The 18,020-nt window shown below is 41.3% G+C and overlaps 1 protein-coding gene across 13 annotated transcripts in view; it reads left to right on the forward strand.

Annotated features, from left to right (window-relative positions):
* Ica1 (islet cell autoantigen 1) overlaps positions 1-18,020 on the forward strand; it is a 158,354-nt gene that overhangs the window by 129,226 nt on the left and 11,108 nt on the right. For 11 of the 13 annotated variants that reach the window (XM_046422578.2, XM_058572163.1, XM_046422581.2 and 8 more), the window contains exons 9-13: positions 1,111-1,208; positions 3,268-3,320; positions 6,243-6,305; positions 6,396-6,437; positions 16,088-16,345. In XM_046422578.2, the coding sequence (XP_046278534.1) occupies positions 1,111-1,208; positions 3,268-3,320; positions 6,243-6,305; positions 6,396-6,437; positions 16,088-16,345 (514 nt within the window). The remainder of the gene's footprint in view (positions 1-1,110; positions 1,209-3,267; positions 3,321-6,242; positions 6,306-6,395; positions 6,438-16,087; positions 16,346-18,020) is intronic. The other 2 variants (XM_046422585.2, XM_046422586.2) reach the window with 1 other exon arrangement.

The raw sequence follows: 18,020 nt of genomic DNA on the forward strand, positions 1-18,020 counted from the left end.
AGTTAGCAGGATATAACACCAACATCCATCTGGTGTCCATGGCAGACTCCAGAATCAGTCACAGCTCTGCTCTGCCTGGACACAGCCTTAGAAGCCTCTTCACCCAGGCTTCCTGTCAGCCATTACTAATTCATCCGCATTGGCTGTGAAACTTGCCTGAACCTTCTGTGATTGTCACACTGGAGATGTGAACCATAGGAAGGAGAAAAACAAGAGAGGTGAAGGCCCAAAGAATTAGGACATTATATTCTAGGAATGTAAGAAGGCTAGGCATCTCGAGATGTTTCTTTTGTATTCATAGGTCTGTATTTTAATTAGGGCCAGAAATAGAGATCTTTTTGTATAAGTCATTACTCCGTTGTTAAAGAAATGTTTTGCTTTTTCTTTCCCACTCCTTTGTCACTAGTATACAATTTGTGGGCCCTTGCTTTAAAAAAAAAAAAAGAATCGTTCCTTAAATATTTAATGAACCTTGAAAACAGTAACTTTGACAAATGATGTGAAAAAAAAAACTCACCCATTTAATCTACAAAGATCTGGGCCCACCTGCTCTGTCCATTTGTGGGAGTTAAGTTGTCAGAATATGTTTAGACACTATTTTGGGTTTTTTAAAAAAAAAGGGTTTTGTTTTCTCTATTTTTAACACAGTTTTTAGATTACAAAATAGCAAACAAAATTAAAAATAAAATGAAGTTGTCTCATCTTTGGTGGCAGTGGTAGGGGAAGTTTCAACTCTGTCAGTGTGTGGGCTGAAGGAGAACAGAATGTTTATCTTAGCTGCATGTCGAAGTTGGAAAATAAAGTTAGCAATAGCCAAAAGGCCTTCTTTTGAATAACTTATCACAAAAGGGAAAACATGAATCTAGTGGCAAATCAACTCTCCTTTAAAATTGCTTGCATGGGCCTGGAAATATTGTTACTTTGCCATATAAAATTTCATTTCTGTCCACTTGACTGGTTCATGGTAACCTCTCAGTACCTGTGATTCAAATGTGGGGTCTCGGGGACCAATGGCAATTGGTTTCTATTGATGACTTTTTGTTCTTTTTTCCTTTCTTCTTTTTTCTTCCCCCTCTCTTTCTTTGTCTTTTTCTATGGCTCGTGATCCAGAGCTTACAAGACCCTATGAAAAAACTAGTTGAGAAAGAAGAAAAGAAGAAGATGGCCCAGCAGGAAAGCACAGAAGCAGCAGAGCAGGAGCCGAGTCAGTAAGTCAAGTCAGCCCTCCGTCTCCTGAGGCCTTTCTTCCCACGGTGTGGGCGACACAGTCTTGTCCACACAGTCCTGACGGGGTCTCAGCCATGTAGCTTCCTCACTGCTTTACCTGGAGGCCCAGCTCCCTCAGCCCAAGTTCCTGCTAGACCTGCCTCATTTGTCCCATTTAGAGACCCATTTCTGGGGTCCTCAGAAGGGGCACACTTGTAAGGAGTTGATTGGGACAAGAAAGAGCAAATGTCCACATACTGTCTGGCTCCCTGTCTTGTGGCCTCAGCCTCAGCTTCATGTTCTTTCTGGCTTCTGTATCCTATCTGGTCCCATGGTCACCACTGTTCACAAGATGCTGTGATGGGGACACCCCACACACACTGCCTGGGGCCCCATGGCTTTTCTCCCATTGAAGCTGATGATGTAGGAGATTGCCTTAGGAATGCACATAGCATTGCCCTACAAAAGTGTTGGGTTGTGACATTTTGTTTTCACTGCTCAAACTTTCAGTTTTCTCCTCTGTGAACGGAGAGCAGCTTCCTGTGCAGGAAGTGAGGGCCCATCCCATCTATTACCTCTTTACAAGCAAGGCGCCGCCTGTTGTTATAAATACCCAGATGAACTTTTCAACATAGGTGGCACATGGTTCCTGATCCCACACAGTGAGGAGGTTTAGATGTGACTCCATGTCATTTTCTATGGAGATATAGTAGCCTGCAGGAATATAGTTAATCTCTGAACTGGCTGACCCAGGAAAGCTAAGTAGATGACATTGCCTCTATCCACTATTCCTTACACACACATACACACACACATACACACACACACGATTTAGGTGACAACTTTATGGCAAAATGGGATTATATTTTTTACTCCATCTCTGAATATGATTTCAAACATATTTTTGTATCCTATAGAATTATTTGCTGTCCTTGTAAAAAAAAAAGAAAAAATAATAATTGCTGTCAATATTAGCTCTTTTTAATTTCAAAACAAATACTAGAAAATTTCTGAGGTGCAAAACAAAGACTAATTTCAACTTTTCATCATCAAACAGATGTAGAATATGATCTAGATTAGTCCAATTGACATTTTAGACGAAATCTATTCCTGGTAAGGTAATAATGGTAGCTACTATTTGGTGAGCACCTACTACATGCTAGGCACAGTGCTAGCTGCTTTATTTGTTGCTCATTCTCATACTAATCCTCCAGGTAGGCCTTTCCCCAGTGTGTATAGGAGGAAGGTGAGGCTGAAAGAGGTTAAGGGACTGCCCTCTGCCCCTTGTGGAGTAAAAGACAGAGCGCAGAGAAAGTCTCAGCACTTTCTTTTCTCCATATAAGTTAATGCAATAAAAATAAAGCACTAGCCATTATTCAGAATAGAACTACTACCTAGGATTTTTTTATTCATTTTAATTACTTTCAGGTTTCTCAAAAATGATTGGAAATTTAATAAGAATTTTTTTCAGAAATAGCAGGTAAAAGTGAACCACAGTGCTAAGAGGATCATTTGGAGGAACCAAAATGGTCTCAGGACTGTAATGTGTCTGTCCTTAAAGACACTGGAAGAGTTTGAGTAGTTGCCTGTCCACCTGGATTTAGAGTGGTGCTGTTGTGAGCCTTCTGTGGTCTGGCTAATCTCCTGAGGTGACCTCTTCATAACACCAGGAATCAGAATAAACCACTGCTTGGCCATCAGTTTTGTTGTTGTTGTTGTTTTGTTTTAACTGTGTTTTAAAAGTAATAATTGTATGTATCTCTCTTAGTCATCCCTAATTACCCATCTAGATATTTACAGAAAATGTGCCTTATTAGGAAACCAAACTCATAAATTAAGATGTTACAGAATGGAAAACAAAGCTAGCAAAATTTATTTCTCCTTTAGAAAATATATAGCATATAAATGACTATGTATGTGTGTATATGTGTGTCTGTATGTGTGTGTGTATGGTTATAATTGAGGTAAAAGATATTGTACTGAAAATCTGGCTGTATCATAACTATAATATTTGCCAGACTTGATGACTGAAAAAAAACAACTTTTTCTTTAAATTTTAAGGTTAATTTCATTAGAGGATGAAAACCAACACAAGGAATCCTGCAGTTTTAAGAGTAAGTATTGATTTTCATTTAGAATTGTTCTCAAACACTACTTAATGCTCAACAGCCAACTCAGTTTTTGGGGTTTTTGGGGAACTCCCTCTAGGCCTTTCTTCATTTCCAATTGAGAAAAGACTATATGGATTTGCTTCCTGCCATTTCAGGATTTTTTTTTTGGCTGGGGAATGCTTGGGATTGAACCCAGGGGTACTTTACCACTGAGTTACGTTCCCCAGTCCTTTTTATTTATTTTGAGACAGGACCTGGCTAAGTTACTGAGGCTGGCCTTGAACTTGTCATCCTCCCATCTCAGCTGCCTGGGTTGCTAGGCTTACAGGCCTGTGCCATGGCACCCAGTGCAGTTTTAGTTTTAAATGTTTAAATATCACCGGTGTCAATCAACCCCATGGCATTACTGAGAGACAATGTATATTTTGAACCTGAAAATAGTATCCTTGGTCTCTCCAACAGCAGCCCTTCTGTAACCACAAGTGGGCCTAGCAGAAAGCTCTCTCTTTCCATAGAAGACAGTATGATTATGATATTGCCTTTGCTTGTTCAAACTGTCGTGTGGGTGCAGAGATAGTTTTAGCAAGGTCACATTACTACAGGGGGAGGGTTTAGTCCCCCAGTCCCCCGTGATTTGTATGTGGGTGTTGGCCGTTATTAGGGATAGATAGTGAGAGCCCCAACTCTGCTCTGTTAGGCAGGTCTTCAGGCTGCCTGTTGTGAGTGGCACCAGCTCCCTTGGGTTAGGGAACAGCATCAGAGCTTTGGGAGGTGACACCATGAACAGAAAAAAGCCTCCAGCTTCTTCTGTCTCCTACATTACTGCCAGCCTTCGTTGGCTCTTCACCTCATGAAGGCGTAGAGGGGAAATCACAGTAGAACTAAGGTGATATAATTCTGAGCCTTAAAACAGGGACTCAAAAGCCTCAGAGCTACAGGGGAAGGTTGTACAAGTTTTATGAAGAGAACTGAAATCACCTGACCCTGTGCTATGGCAGCCTATCCAGGAGGTGGCAAAGCAGATTCTAGAACTTTCCCTCTGTTTCATTCTTCTCCTTCATCCTCTCTCTTCTCTCTTCCTTCAAGTTTTCCAATCACTTGCCTCAGCTACATTTGTCTTCCCCCACTTCACACCTTCATTTGCTTGTCTCCTATCTGCCTTTCAACAGATTTAAAAAAAAGAAAGAAAAAAAATCAAAAAATAAGGGCAGCCCACTGTTGGTCTCCAGTGCTTGGCCTCCTGTCATCTGCTCGTGCGTGTGAGCCTTCACATATTCAGAACTCACAGACTGCTTTGTTTGTATGGCAGCTGTATATGGGGATCTGCCTCTGTGCCAGACACAGCACTGGGCTCCAGGCAGACCGTGGTATACCACACATAATCAGGCCCCTCCAGGACGGGGCTTACAGTCAAAAGGGGAAGCAGATGGTAGCCTAATATTCACACAACTGGGCAACTACAACTTTGGTAAGAGCTACAAAGGAAAACTGCAGGGCTCTGGGCACATGACAAAGTTGCCTCACCTATTTGAGGGGATCAGGGACACACCAAAGCCAACTACGATCGCAAGACTTGTCAAAGCAAAAGAAACAGCCCAGGCAGAGGCTATGCTCCAGGAAGGACCATGCAAAGGTCAGAAGAATGATACTCTAGAGCCTGAGAGGGGGCAGCAAATGGTGGAGAGGCTGGGCTTGACCTCCCTGGCCGTGGAAGGGCTCTCTGTCTGTATCGATCCAAGCTTTCCAGCCTCAGTGACCCTCAGTGGACCTACAGCATGCATTATTAATATTGTGGGACTGGAGGTCATAGAATAGGATAAACTTAGTTCTGTGGTAAACTGTAACTCCAGTTTATTATATTTGTATGCAAGTTAAAAATCTATACAAATTATGTATTCATACAATATGTGGCTATACATATTGTATGAATATATAATATGCAAATATAGAATATGCAAATCTTCTTATTCCTTGTACAGTATAATTGCATGTGGTATTTGCATAATATTTTGAGACTGCAAATGTCTGTCACCTTGTTTATATATACACAGGATGGAATTCATTATAATGAAGTGGCATCTGCCTTGTATTTTGTGACCTGCAGAAAGTCTAATGAACATATGAGCAAACTGAGTTCTAAGGTGGTTCTATTGCATGTGCACGGGCACACACACATACACACAATTTATTGTTTAGAGCAGTTTTGGGGTCACAGCAAAATTGAACACAAAGTACAGAGATTTCCCATTTGCCCCTGCCCCTACATAAGCAGAGCTTCTCCAACTGTCGAAGTCCTACACCAAAGAAGTGTTTGTTATAATCAATAACTCCACACTGTTTTACATTTTATGGATATTAAAAACATAAAAGGACATGTATCTACCCTTACAGTATTATACAAAATATTGTCACTGATCTAAAAACCCTATGTTCCACCCATTCATCTCACCCTCTGCCACGCTCTTGGCAACCACTGACCTTTTTAGTGTCTCTATGTTTTGACTTTTCCAGAATGTCATATTGTGGAACTTACACAATGTGCAGCCTTTTCAAATGGGCTTCTTTCGCTTAACAATCTGCCTTTTTATCTTATCCAGGCCCATGTGGCAAAAGTTCATTGGCAGCATCAAGTAACAGCCAGTTAACTTAAGTCACACATTTGTCCATGGAAGGAGAATTGTTAGGCCTGTGTCATATCATTTTGAGGGTTATCCACCAAACAAAGCAGAGGTTTAGGATTAATTCTATATTCATTGAGAGCCAACAACTGAAATAAAACATAATCTGAGGACCCCTGCTTCTACATGAGTGAGTTTATGGGTGCTATTTCTTCCTGAAGCTGTGCATTTGCCAATACTGCTGTTGTCCATGTATACACATACCATTCTGAGTTGGTGATGACCAGTTGCATATGTTTGCTTACAGGTGAAGAAGGAAAAAGTATTTTATCTGCCTTAGACAAAAGCTCCACACATAATGCATGTTCAGGTAATCTAGATTAAGGAAAATGCAATCATTTTACTCAGACTCCTTATAAAATGACACTAACTCATAATTTTTCTTTCCCCTTCTCTGAAGGACCTCTGGATGAATTATTAGACATGAAACCTGAGGAAGGTGGTAAGATTTATGCAGTTCTTTGAGGCTGTGATTTGATTAAGTTTTAGTTCCTTTTTTATATGCAAGAAAATATAATATTTATCTTTTTATGCACTCCAAAGCAAAAATTTTTAGGTGACAGTCTTTATAAATGATCTTAAATATGCCCAAACACATATTAGTTTGTGCGGAGCTGCCATTGTTACTATAGTTAATTTCATAATGTTCAAACTACTAAAGCTAAAAGTTATGTCAAAAGTCACATACTGTCAGAGAAAACAGTGGCTATGTAGATATGGATTATGGTTCTACCATAAATGGCCTGTGTGGCCTTAAATAATTTGCTTCATATTTAAACTCTTTACTAAGCCTCGGTTGTTCTCATTTGTAAATGGAACTGATAGCAACAATCTTGCTGGATTACTGTCAGGATTGGAGCTCAGGTTTGTGAAGGGGTAATTCATGGTCACTGATACAGGGCACTCTTGATGTTGAAACAGTGGGACGAGAGGTTTTGTATAGGGCTTTGCTTTGCTGCATTTCCATTGAAACCTCCAATGAACACAGGAGCAAACTGAGTTTTAAGGCTGTTCTAGTTCACGTGCACACGCATGCATGCATGCACAGTTTTTGATTCCCAGCAAAATCGGACACAAAGTACAGAGATTTCCCAAGCGCCCCTGCCCCCACATAAGCATAGCCTCTCCCACTGTCAGCTTCCTGGCCTGGAGTGTGTATTTGTTATGATCAGTGAGCCCACATTGACACGTCATTATCACCCAAAGTCCACAGGTTGCATAGGGTTTACTCTTGCTGAAATACATTTTATAGATACTAAAAACATCAATGGACACATATCTACCATTTTCACTACCATAAAAATGTAGAGGGAGAGTTTGCCTAGCTAAGTCTGACTCCCAGGTTTACCAGCCTTAAAATCCCTTACTGTATAAATCCTCAGGAGAGAATGTAGAACCATGGATTCAGATGTGACTCTCCAGGGCTGAGTAATCCCACAAAATTGAGTGTGCTTAGTTTGATCATAGCCTTTGTTTTCCATCCTACCAAGGGTTTCCTTTTAATGATTTACCCAGGTTCTAAAATATTCCTGAGATTCTGAGTCAAACATCAGAGCATCTTTGTCTTGGTGACTGGGACACAGTCTTCCCTGGTCATGCAGGTTTTTTACGGGGTTGAAATAGGCCAAAGTCATCCAGTGGGCCTCAGTTAACTGGGGTAGATGACTCAACTCAGTCTGAGCTTGATGTGGATTTAATTCACAAAGTGTGAGAGGAAGAAAGTCTCTGGGAAACAGAGGACATTGATTAAAGATTTTTTAAAGGTGAAAAGCCAGGCTGGGGTTGGGGCTCAGCGGTAGAGCGCTCGCCTAGCACATGCGAGGCACTAGGTTCGATCATCAGCACCACCAAAAATAAAGGTATTGTGTCCAACCACAACTGAAAAACAAAAATATTTTTTAAAAAGGGTGAAAAGCCACTATAGCTCTGGTGTTACGTTTCCAGGGCTTGGGGTGCATAAACCTGAGAGCAGAAGTCTTTTTTCTTATTATCTTACTGCAGGCAACATATTGTACAATATTTTTTGAATGTCTGTGCATATTTAATCAATATTACTAGTCATTTGTAAATGCTGATATTATATCATGTAATGAAATTAATAGGTAAAGAGTTCAGATTACCATACATGCTTCCATGTTTGTAAAAATTTCCTCTTCTTGGCTTAATAGTAGAATATTTTGGTGGAATGAAGGTGTCTTTTACAAGTTATTATTATTATTTTTTGGACAGGGATATATTTTAACCTTACCAAAATGATATAAAGAGAACAGCAAGCTCTAGATACCCACCACCCAGTTTCACTTAACAAATGTATTTATAATCACACATACACTTCAGCTTGTCTTGATAGACTGACATTCCTCCCAATCTCAACATTTCATTTATGTCATTTGTTCTTTGACTTTATTCTTACCCTATATAAATTTGTTATTTTAATAGATTAAACTTTTGAATAGGTAGCATATTCACATTAAGATTAAAATGAAAATAATAATAAAAATGGTATTAAAAACACTCGCTCCCATTCCTATTCCCCACCCCACCCCCATTCCAATACTCCCAACCCTGGCGTATCCTGCCAGTGTTTTCTGTACTCAGACACAGTAATCATGACGCTACATCCTCATATTTTCCCCTTTCTTACAAAAAATTGGTTCTTGGCTTTGGGTTTTGGATTTTTTTAGAAAACTTGATAGTAATTCTATAACCCTAACCCACTATCCAGCATTTCTTCATAGAATTAAATCAAAAGGTTTCTGCCTGAGATATATACTTACTTTTGTAAGTCTCTCTGTGTGTGCCAAGAGAGATCGCAGTAAGCTGGGTATCCTCCTACTCAAAACAGCCTCCAAACCTCATTGGTTTACAGTTACCCTGTTTGTTAGTTTTGTAGAATAGAAACTCATATCCTTTTGGGGGACAAACACTTTAATTCCAAAGATGCAAATACAAACATGCTCTTCCCTAACATGTGTACTTGTTCTCAGGCAGAAATATTGATTTGCAAATCTTCTAAATTGAACAAAGTGTCACATAACTCCTGCTTCCCCTTTGTCATGCCGGCCCACAAGGCCCTTCTCTAGGCATGAGTTATACGTCCCCACTGTCTCTACTTGTTGCCAACCCATAGGGTGGCATCAGCTTACATATTAATGTGACCACTGGTATAAGTATCTACTCTCAGTGTTCAGAGAACCTGTGGTGGCCAAAGAGAAAAATACTCATTAATTTGTTGACTTCCACATATGTGTCCTGTGAAATGCTGCCTGAAGACCCAAACCCCGAATTGAAATACTGATTATAATATGCAAGATATTAAATAGTCAAGAGATAAAAAGAGCTTAATCCAGGAATGGCTGGTTTTATAGGACTCCAGGCTACAAGCTCTAGCACCCTGCTGCTTTGGGGCCAGTTCACTCCCAGTGGTAATTCTGCCAGACATAATGGCTAATCTGGGGTACAGTGTTATCAAAAAGCAGACTGCTTATGACAACAACGACGACTCTCAAAGCGCCACTACCCAGAAAATTACTCTAAGTTAGTGTCCTAATGAAATTTGCTTTCTCCTACTAAATAGTAATGTAATAGGGAAACCATTATTTGACCACAGTTCCTAAAAATGTTTTAAATGAAGAAGAAACTTAGTGACATTTTTGAGATACTTGAAAGTGGCTCTGAAATCACTTTGTGTAATACATGTGAAAATCAGCTCAATTCAGGAATTATAACATGTAGAAGTATTGGTGTTTCTCAAAGTTTGGACAAGAGAAATAACTAGCATGTAAATGAACAGAATGTGTATATATATATATATATATATATATATATATATATATATATTTTAAAAAGACAAGATTTGGATAAATTCAGTTCACCTAAACCTTATCACTTGACCTTCCCTAAAAGGTCCCTCTCTAGGACAAGACTTACCTACTCCATTTAAAACACAATTTAATTGTTCATGTTGGAATAACATATCTGTCTCTGTTACTCCCTTGATTACTTTACTACTTGGGATTCTAAACTCTGGTCACATATCAGAACGACAGTTCATTCAGTCGCTACCAGAGGTCTGGGTGAGAACCTTTGACCTGTAGTAATCATACCAGTTTCTCTCTCAGCACTTTGCTTCTCCTGAGTCACTTAGAACTGTCTCGTGCAGCCTTCGTATAGTCAGACTAAGGACCTGATTGCTTCCTCACATGCAATAAAGCAAGTACTAAGCTACTAAGCTCTTTATCTTTCCTCATACACTTGTCCTCCTTCCTGCCTCCCTCCCTCTGTATTCTGGGGTGTTCTTCTGGTTTTGTCCTTTCATGAATAATGACATACTTTGGGTTTGGGTTTTTTTTTGAGGTGTTGGTGATGAAACCCAGGGTCTTGCACACACTAGGCAAGTGCTCTATGACTAAGCTATGTCCCCAGCTCAATAATGATAGACTTTTACAGTCAAATGCTGTTTTTTACTTAATAACCATGTAGGCAATAGTGTTCTACATAAATTTATCACTATCAAGATTCTATAAAGACTCATCCTAGCCTCACGTGTCTTGTTTTTCACTGAGGCTGCTGGGTTGCTAAGATCTAAGACTAAAAATGGAGGAATAGAATGGGGGATCAGAACAAGAACTTTTTTAGTGCCTATTCAGGCCTAGCACTATGAGACTGTTTCTTTTCTTTTTATTTTTTAGAGTTGGTAGGGGTGGTTCCCTCCCTCCCCATACCTGTTCTTATAATCTGTGTTGTTGTTGTTGTTGTTGTTGTTGTTTTTAAGCCAGAAGTGACTTTCTAGAAGCAGCATTCTAGAATTCCAAATAAGCACAGTTTGTTACCAGAGTCTTGTGTAATGAAGAATATTTTTCTGGTTAGACATTTTTTGTAAGGTGGTTTCCTACCCATCTTCCCCCATTCTCTTTTGGGCGATGTGAGGATGGTGTTGGTGTTTGGGGTTTTCATCGGCACTGCAAGCATGTGGCCTTTAAGATTAGTCATCAGGTTGAGAGTGGGGGCCAGGGAGAAACCCAGAGAAGTGACTCTTCCTGTTTCACACACACATGAAGGTAAAATAAGTGACATTTATCTGTTTGTTTTCCTAGGCTATCGTTTTCAGTCTGTGTTGCTATGTTTCCATCTTCTGTTTTCCTAATTTATGCTGAGGTCATGAAACTCAGTATGACTTCAAAATAACACCTGTACCAGCTGTCACCGGTTTCCCACACTGAACTCTGTATCAAGAAATAGAGCCCATTGGTTCGGGACCAGTTCTCCTGGGGAATGTTTTCCCAGGGCCTGGGGCTCTTACTTCTGAACCTGGGCCATGTATGCTGTGGGCCTGACGCGTGGGTCTGCCAATGCTGTCCTGCCATAGTGCCTGCATGGTACCCAGCTGCCAGCAGAGTCCTCTGACCTTTGAGATTCTCAGCACTTTACAAAAGCTTGGCAAAAGCTTCTTAGTAGTTTGTGTATGAGATCCTAAATGGGTTTTTTAAATAAAAGAAGGCTACCACAGTGAGAAAATTGACCTTTAAGTCTGGGGTCCATGGTTAGATCATCAGTAACATTATGTGACCTACAGCAGGTCATCTAACCTGGGTGTCTTCTTCCTCATTTGTAAAACGAGTTAAAGGAAATGGTCTTTAAGATCCCTTTTGGATGCAAGAAAAATGAGAGAGAAGGAGAACAGGAAGGGGAAGGAGAAGAAAAATAGAAGAAGGAGGAGGAGGATAGGAAGAAGAAGAAGGAGGAAGAAGAGGAGGAGGAGAAAGAGGAGGAAAAAAGATGACTCTTATTGGGAGAAAACATCCGGTCTCACACAGGAAAGCAGGAAAGTGCATTTGAGCAATGGTTAGCAGACTTTTGCCAGATGGAGCTTCCCAGGAGAATGTTGACGTATGGCTGAAAGAGTTTCATTAGAGCTTGACTGTGGAGGTCCTGAATGCCAGTGTTGGGAGTCAAAAGGAGCCATGAAGGATTTTGAATGAGGGAGTAATCTTACAGTCATATTGAGCAATGGTGCACAGTAGGAGGCTGCCTCATGGGGCACCAGAAGCCTCTCCAGTGGGCAAAGCAGAAGGTCCCTCTGCCCCAATTTGTCATCAAAATTGAAGGAAGAACATGGAATCAGAGACAGAGATTTGGAGATTTTCAAAGATGAGTTTGGAACCATGAAAATAGACAAGATCTCTGATAGAATTGTAGGGAAGGGAGGCGATGGTTTAGGATGAAGGCTAAGGGCTACCAGGGTAGGAAGAGGCAGCAGAGAAGACTGCTCAAGAGGGCCACCTCATTGGGACTCCCAGGAGATGATCACATTTCCAGAGCAAGGCAGCACTGCAAAATGCTAGAGGTCTCAAGGCCTGAAAAACGGAGTTTGGTGGATTGGCCCTTAGGATCTCCCCAGTAACCTTCCAGAGAGTCACTTCAGTGTAGCATGGGGATGGGAACTTAATTGCCAGCAGCTGAAAAAAAAAATAGAGACACAGTAGAATAAGTGACCAGGGAAATGAGAACAGCAAGGATAGAGGTGGCCGACTGCAATATCAAGCCAAATATTGATTATCACTGGCCAGAGAAAAGAAGCCCTGGAGAATGAAAGGCTAAAGCTACCGAAGTAGAATATTGGTAGGAGCAGAGGAAGCTTCCGGAAGGAGGGGGGGAGGGCATGGAGAGGGCTAATTTCAGAAGGGCAGAGAGAATGCACAGAGGGTCATAGAGTTGGAGACAGAGAGGTGAGCCTATGTGTGCGTCATGTCTGTCGGCTTTTATTTGTACAGTAACGTCTGCGGCTAGATTATCAGATAGGACAGCAAACATGGAGAGTGGGAGTCTGCACCAGAGAGAAGGGGGCTCAGAGTGGCATCTGCGGGGCTGGCACCTGAGTGTGGCACAACCTTTGCTTATCTACAAGACAAAAGCAGGCTGAGACACAACCCAGGAGCAATCCCTGCTTGTCTCCATGGGTGGAAGCGCTGACCCCAGTTGTGTGGCTCTCACCAGGGCTTCTCTCAGAGAGCTTATCGTATCTCTACGTGTGTCTTCATTTTCTCTCAGTTGAGTTGAATTAATTTCAAAGAAAATGATAGCATGATAGCCTAATGACTAATGTTATTTCTCAAGTCTTGACTTGTCCAGTTACAGACCTAAACCTGTCCTTTTCTACTTGTAATTAAGTTTTTCTTACAAGTTATATGTAGCAATTTCAGGCATCTTAATTATCAGTGCAATAATTGGGAGGTTTCCATGTTTTATGGTTCAAGTCAGTGCCAGTTTCATTGCTTTCAGCTAAGTAATAAGTTCTCTTAAAAGAGAAAATGTTCACTGTGCAGCCTTCTTTAACTATCCAAGAGCCAGGATACTATATAATAGGGCAATTCCAGGACTGGCCACTAGTGGTGTCATCCTGACAAAGGGGGCCTTTTCCTCATTTCTGTGACTAAAATGTTTGAGTTGGATAAGACAGAGTATTAATCAGGAATTGTTTGGTTGCAAGAATAGAAACCCTTCTTGAAATAGGTTAGGTTTAGAATTTTTCTTTAAAAAAATAATATATTAGTTTGTGTAACTGGGGACCCATAGTAGTAGATTGTCTTCAAGTAAGACTGGATCCAGGGCCTAAAGCCGTCAAGTTTCTCTTCCCAACTCTTTAGGTTGTTTCCTTCTCTGTATTGGCTTTACTACTATCAGAAGCCTCAAGTCTGCATCTTTGAATTCTGGAATCCCAGAGCAAGAGAGACAAACCCTCCTCCATCCAATTCCCATATGCCAAACTCAGGGAAGCCTCCTGGCATGTGCCCTGAGCCAGTCACAGTGGCCTGAGCAATGCCTTGGCTACAACATATCTACCTGGGTGGAGGACGATGAGGCATCCTAAGAAATGCCTCACCAGGATCACATGCTCATGGCATTCAAAAAGAAAAACTGAAGAAGAAGGAAGAGACGCTAAGTTAGCAAAGACACTCAAGTCCACACTAAACACCACCACACAAAACCTAAACAATAAAAGTGAAAACAGAGCCTTCACAGCCTGTGGTTCTTTTTAGAGGGCACAGAATGTCTTGCTTGTCGTTGGCATGTCAGCAGTGGTCTTCCCTGCTGGGCCTCTGGATTGCAGCAGAGAAGCCTCCCTGGGGCTTGACCCAGCAGAGGCCTGAGTAAAATGACTGTGGAAGGCAAACACTTCACTTCTGAAGCTCATTTAAAGTCCTCTGTTCCTCTCGGGCCTGCCCATTGACTTGAACTTGGTTCCAATTAAATGAGTGTGGCTCAGTAATCGTCAGGTTTCAGTCAGATCAGAAAGTAAACCATGAGAAAGATTTGGGCATTCCAGTCCCACCTGAAAGTAGGAAGTACAGAGATTTGAAAACTCCACATAAATTAGAAGGGTATTACTGAGAGACATTGAAAGAGGATGTGAGTGTTGATGGCAGCTGAACAGCAAGTCTCTGTCCCACACAGAGGTGGGCTGCCCACCTCACCCCGCCAGCGCTGCCTTCCCTGGCTGGTCCCTGTGTGCCCCCATTCCTACAGCACTGTCTCAGAAGTCTGTTTAAGGTGCCACCTCCACATCTTCCCACCCACCACACCTATAGGTTCTGTCTTGGTGAACATTTCTTTGATAATACAAACAATAAAAATGCTTAAATTAGACAGATGTCTGATTAAAGTGATGTTTTGCCACTATTTTAAAACCACAGTGATATGAGTGACTAGACTTCTCCCCTCCCTGATTTATAGCCAGTCTGTTCACATCAAAAATCCCCTTAATCTTTAGATCTTTATGTAAAGTGTGGGGGAGAAAATAGATCCAGTAAAGCCTACACAGGGAAGCTTCAAGAAAATGGAAAAGAAAAAAAAGAAAAGAAAAAGCCTCTACTTAAAAATTATCTCATATATATTTGAGGAAAACTTGATACTTTCACTTTATATGACTGTATCAGAATTCCAGTGTAGCTCAGAAAAAATGTCATGATTTTTTTTTCTCCTCCACCTTATGACTTAACAACCAAAAGGTTTAGTTTCCAGGTGGCAATTAGATACCACAACAAAACCACACTTAATCAAACTATCAGTTTACAAAATATGTAGAAAACTCTATGAGAGGGTTGCTATAGGATTTCTGATATTAATACCCCCCCACACACCATTCTACATGTATTGACTACTGTTTGCCAGTGTTCATCTGTGAACAGTCTTCTTTAAAGTTTTCCTTCCACACAGGCAATGAGTTGTGAGGTGGTGTATTCTTTCACTCACACTGACCACACTCTGAGGTGGGCATCACTAATATCGTAACTTTTAGAGATAAAAAGACAAAGGCTCAGAGGGGTTATGGATCTTGCTAAGTCACACAGTAAGAAAGGTGTGGAGTTGAGCTCCTGTTGTGTCTGGTGTTCATTTCCACCCTCCAGAACTGTGTCCCTGGCCTTAAATCCCAGCCTTTGGGTCAGTCTTTCATTTGTCCACTTTCTCTTATTTCTCCCTCACTATGGCCCCCAAACTAATCAGACCCAATCTTCTTTGCTTCCAGCAGTTGTGTTTCAGCAAACAAGCAAAGATGCTTTTCTTGGGCATTGTGGGGCTTCTGGCACTCTCCCCTGGGCCAGGGTGTGGTGAAATTCTCTCCCCAGCTTGGGTGGCAGGACAGGCTGCCACATGGTATGTTGGCTGCTCCAGCCCAGGCAGTGTGCATTGAGGGCTTGTGTGGGAAGGTTCAGGAAGCTTCACAAACAAGGAACCAGGATCTCCAACAGGCTTTCAGTCCTGGCTGTGTTTCAGATCTGAGAAATGTTTTGGTACATCTGCTTTTATGTTAAAGATAAAACAAAACCCTAGGGTTTTCCTGGAAAATATTTCAATGCAATTCTATTGATACTCAGAACCTGGGCTTGCTCTGGAGGAAGGAGTATAAGGGAACATGGAATTCAACGTTTAATTATAAAATGTGTTAAGAAAGGTTATTATGGAATAAATTCATATTGTAATTCACTTTTTTCTTAAATCTAGCCTTAACCCAATCTGTCCCAATTCAGCCCCTGTAACAGTTATTTCTGAGGCTGAGCCCTGGGAAGTCACGTGTGTTATGCTCTACTCCAGCTTGCCTGGGCCCAATGGCAGGGACCCCAGAACCCGAAGGTGCTGACAAGGATGACTTGCTGCTGCTGAACGAGATCTTCAACGCATCCTCCCTGGAAGAAGGCGAGTTCAGCCAGGAGTGGGCCGCTGTGTTTGGAGACAATAGGCTGAAGGACCCAGCACCATCGGGGTCCCTGGGAGAGCCAGACTCCAAGCCTCAGACAGGCTCTGGATTCCTTCCTTCACAGCTTTTAGACCAAAATATGAAAGACTTACAAGGTATGTATCACTGTAATTGAAATTAGTTTTTTTACTTGTTCATTCTTTGCTTTCTTCTTTTAATCCAAAGGCATATTCATTCTTTCTTTGAATTTGCTGTGTGGGCATATTTTCTGGGGTTTTTTTTTTTTATATCCAGTGTCTTGTCTTTGTTTTGTTTTTAGTTTTTGTATTTTAATTTTATATCTACTGACATTTTTTTTTTAATCTGAAGTTCCTAAATTACATTCCAACCTTAAGATCTGTTACAAGGTTTAAGATCCATTTCTGCTCATAATTTTCTCCTACGTTAATATGTCTTATTAGGAAAATATTAGAGGGTCAGTTCTCTATCTTCTTGTCATACTTCAATTTAAGGGTTTTTTTTTTTTTTGTGGCACATGGGAGAGGATGTGGCCGTCTGTTGGCTTGGCCTACTCTGCCTGGCCACCAGCCTGAGTTTAATGTGTATCCATGAGGCAGATGTGTTAGTCAGCTAACCTTTCTGTGACCAAAATACCTGAAATGAGTGACTTAAAGGAATAAAAATTTATTTTGGCTCATGGTCTCAGCCCCTGGTTGGCTGGTTCCTTTGCTTTGGGCCTGGGGCAAGGCAAAACACCATGGTGGAAAGGTGTGGCAGAGCAAAGCTGAGAAGCAGAGAGAGTGAGAAGAGACTGGGAAAGATGTAGGAGTGGGCATGTCGCTCAAGGACCCACTCCTTCCATTAGGTCCCACCTCCTTCAGCTCCCAATAAGGACTTCAAATTATAAATCCACTCGTGAGATCATAGTCCTCCGGTTCATTCACTTCCCAGGAGTCCCTCCTGGGAACACTGCTGCACTGGGGACAGAACTTTCAACAGGTTGTCCGAGCCTTTGCGAGGTCTTCCAGATCTGTACCATAACAGCAGAGTTCCCCACTTTCCCATAAACATGCCCTTTTTTGGGGGGGTGCCGATTGACATTTCGCTGGGCCTTTTAACTTCTCGTCCATCTAAGTTTTGTCTCATGCTGGCTCTTGCTCTCTTCTCTGTCATAAGCCTCCCCTGTCCTCAGTACTCCCTCAGCCCAGCTGCTCCAATTTTGCCTGAGATACATGGACAATGAATTTCCACCCACAGCTTCAGCAAAAATAGAGTTCCCACGATGATCAAAAGTAGTCTGCAACCCTGGAAGGGTTCAAGGTGTGTGAAGGCTCCCTAGCAGGCTATGTGCTGGCTGAGGATTGCTGGCATGTCCCCACAGTGATTTAAAGTTACAAACACAAAAACTCTGATTGAAATCTTAAAGCTTTGTGTTTCTAAATAGACCTTGTAAAGGAAACCATTTTCAATACTTTTTCCTCTTTTTATATGATATTAATTATGAGACAGGAATTATCATGAAGAAATTCTCAAATTGTTTTGGTTTTTCTACAAATTTAGACTATCTCCTTAATAAACAACGTGTTTATCTGGCACTTAAAGCTGAGAACAAACGGCAGAGCTAGAATAATTAAGTAATTATGGTCTATTAAAATCTCAGGTCTTTAGAGATGAGATCATGGATACTAGAGTTGGTGGGCAAGACCAAAAAAATAAAAAGGAAAGAAAGGGCTTCCCCCTTTTTGATGAAATACCTGATTCCTTTTCTTGTCTCTTGGGGGTCCTGTTTTATAGCCCTCTCATTGATGAGTGGTAATGGGGATAGAGATC

The sequence above is a fragment of the Marmota monax genome, unplaced genomic scaffold (genome assembly GCF_021218885.2).
Source record: "Marmota monax isolate L192 unplaced genomic scaffold, Marmota_monax_Labrador192_F-V1.1 WCK01_AAM20220418_F8-fsc00144, whole genome shotgun sequence".
In the NCBI taxonomy this organism is placed as follows: domain Eukaryota; kingdom Metazoa; phylum Chordata; class Mammalia; order Rodentia; family Sciuridae; genus Marmota; species Marmota monax.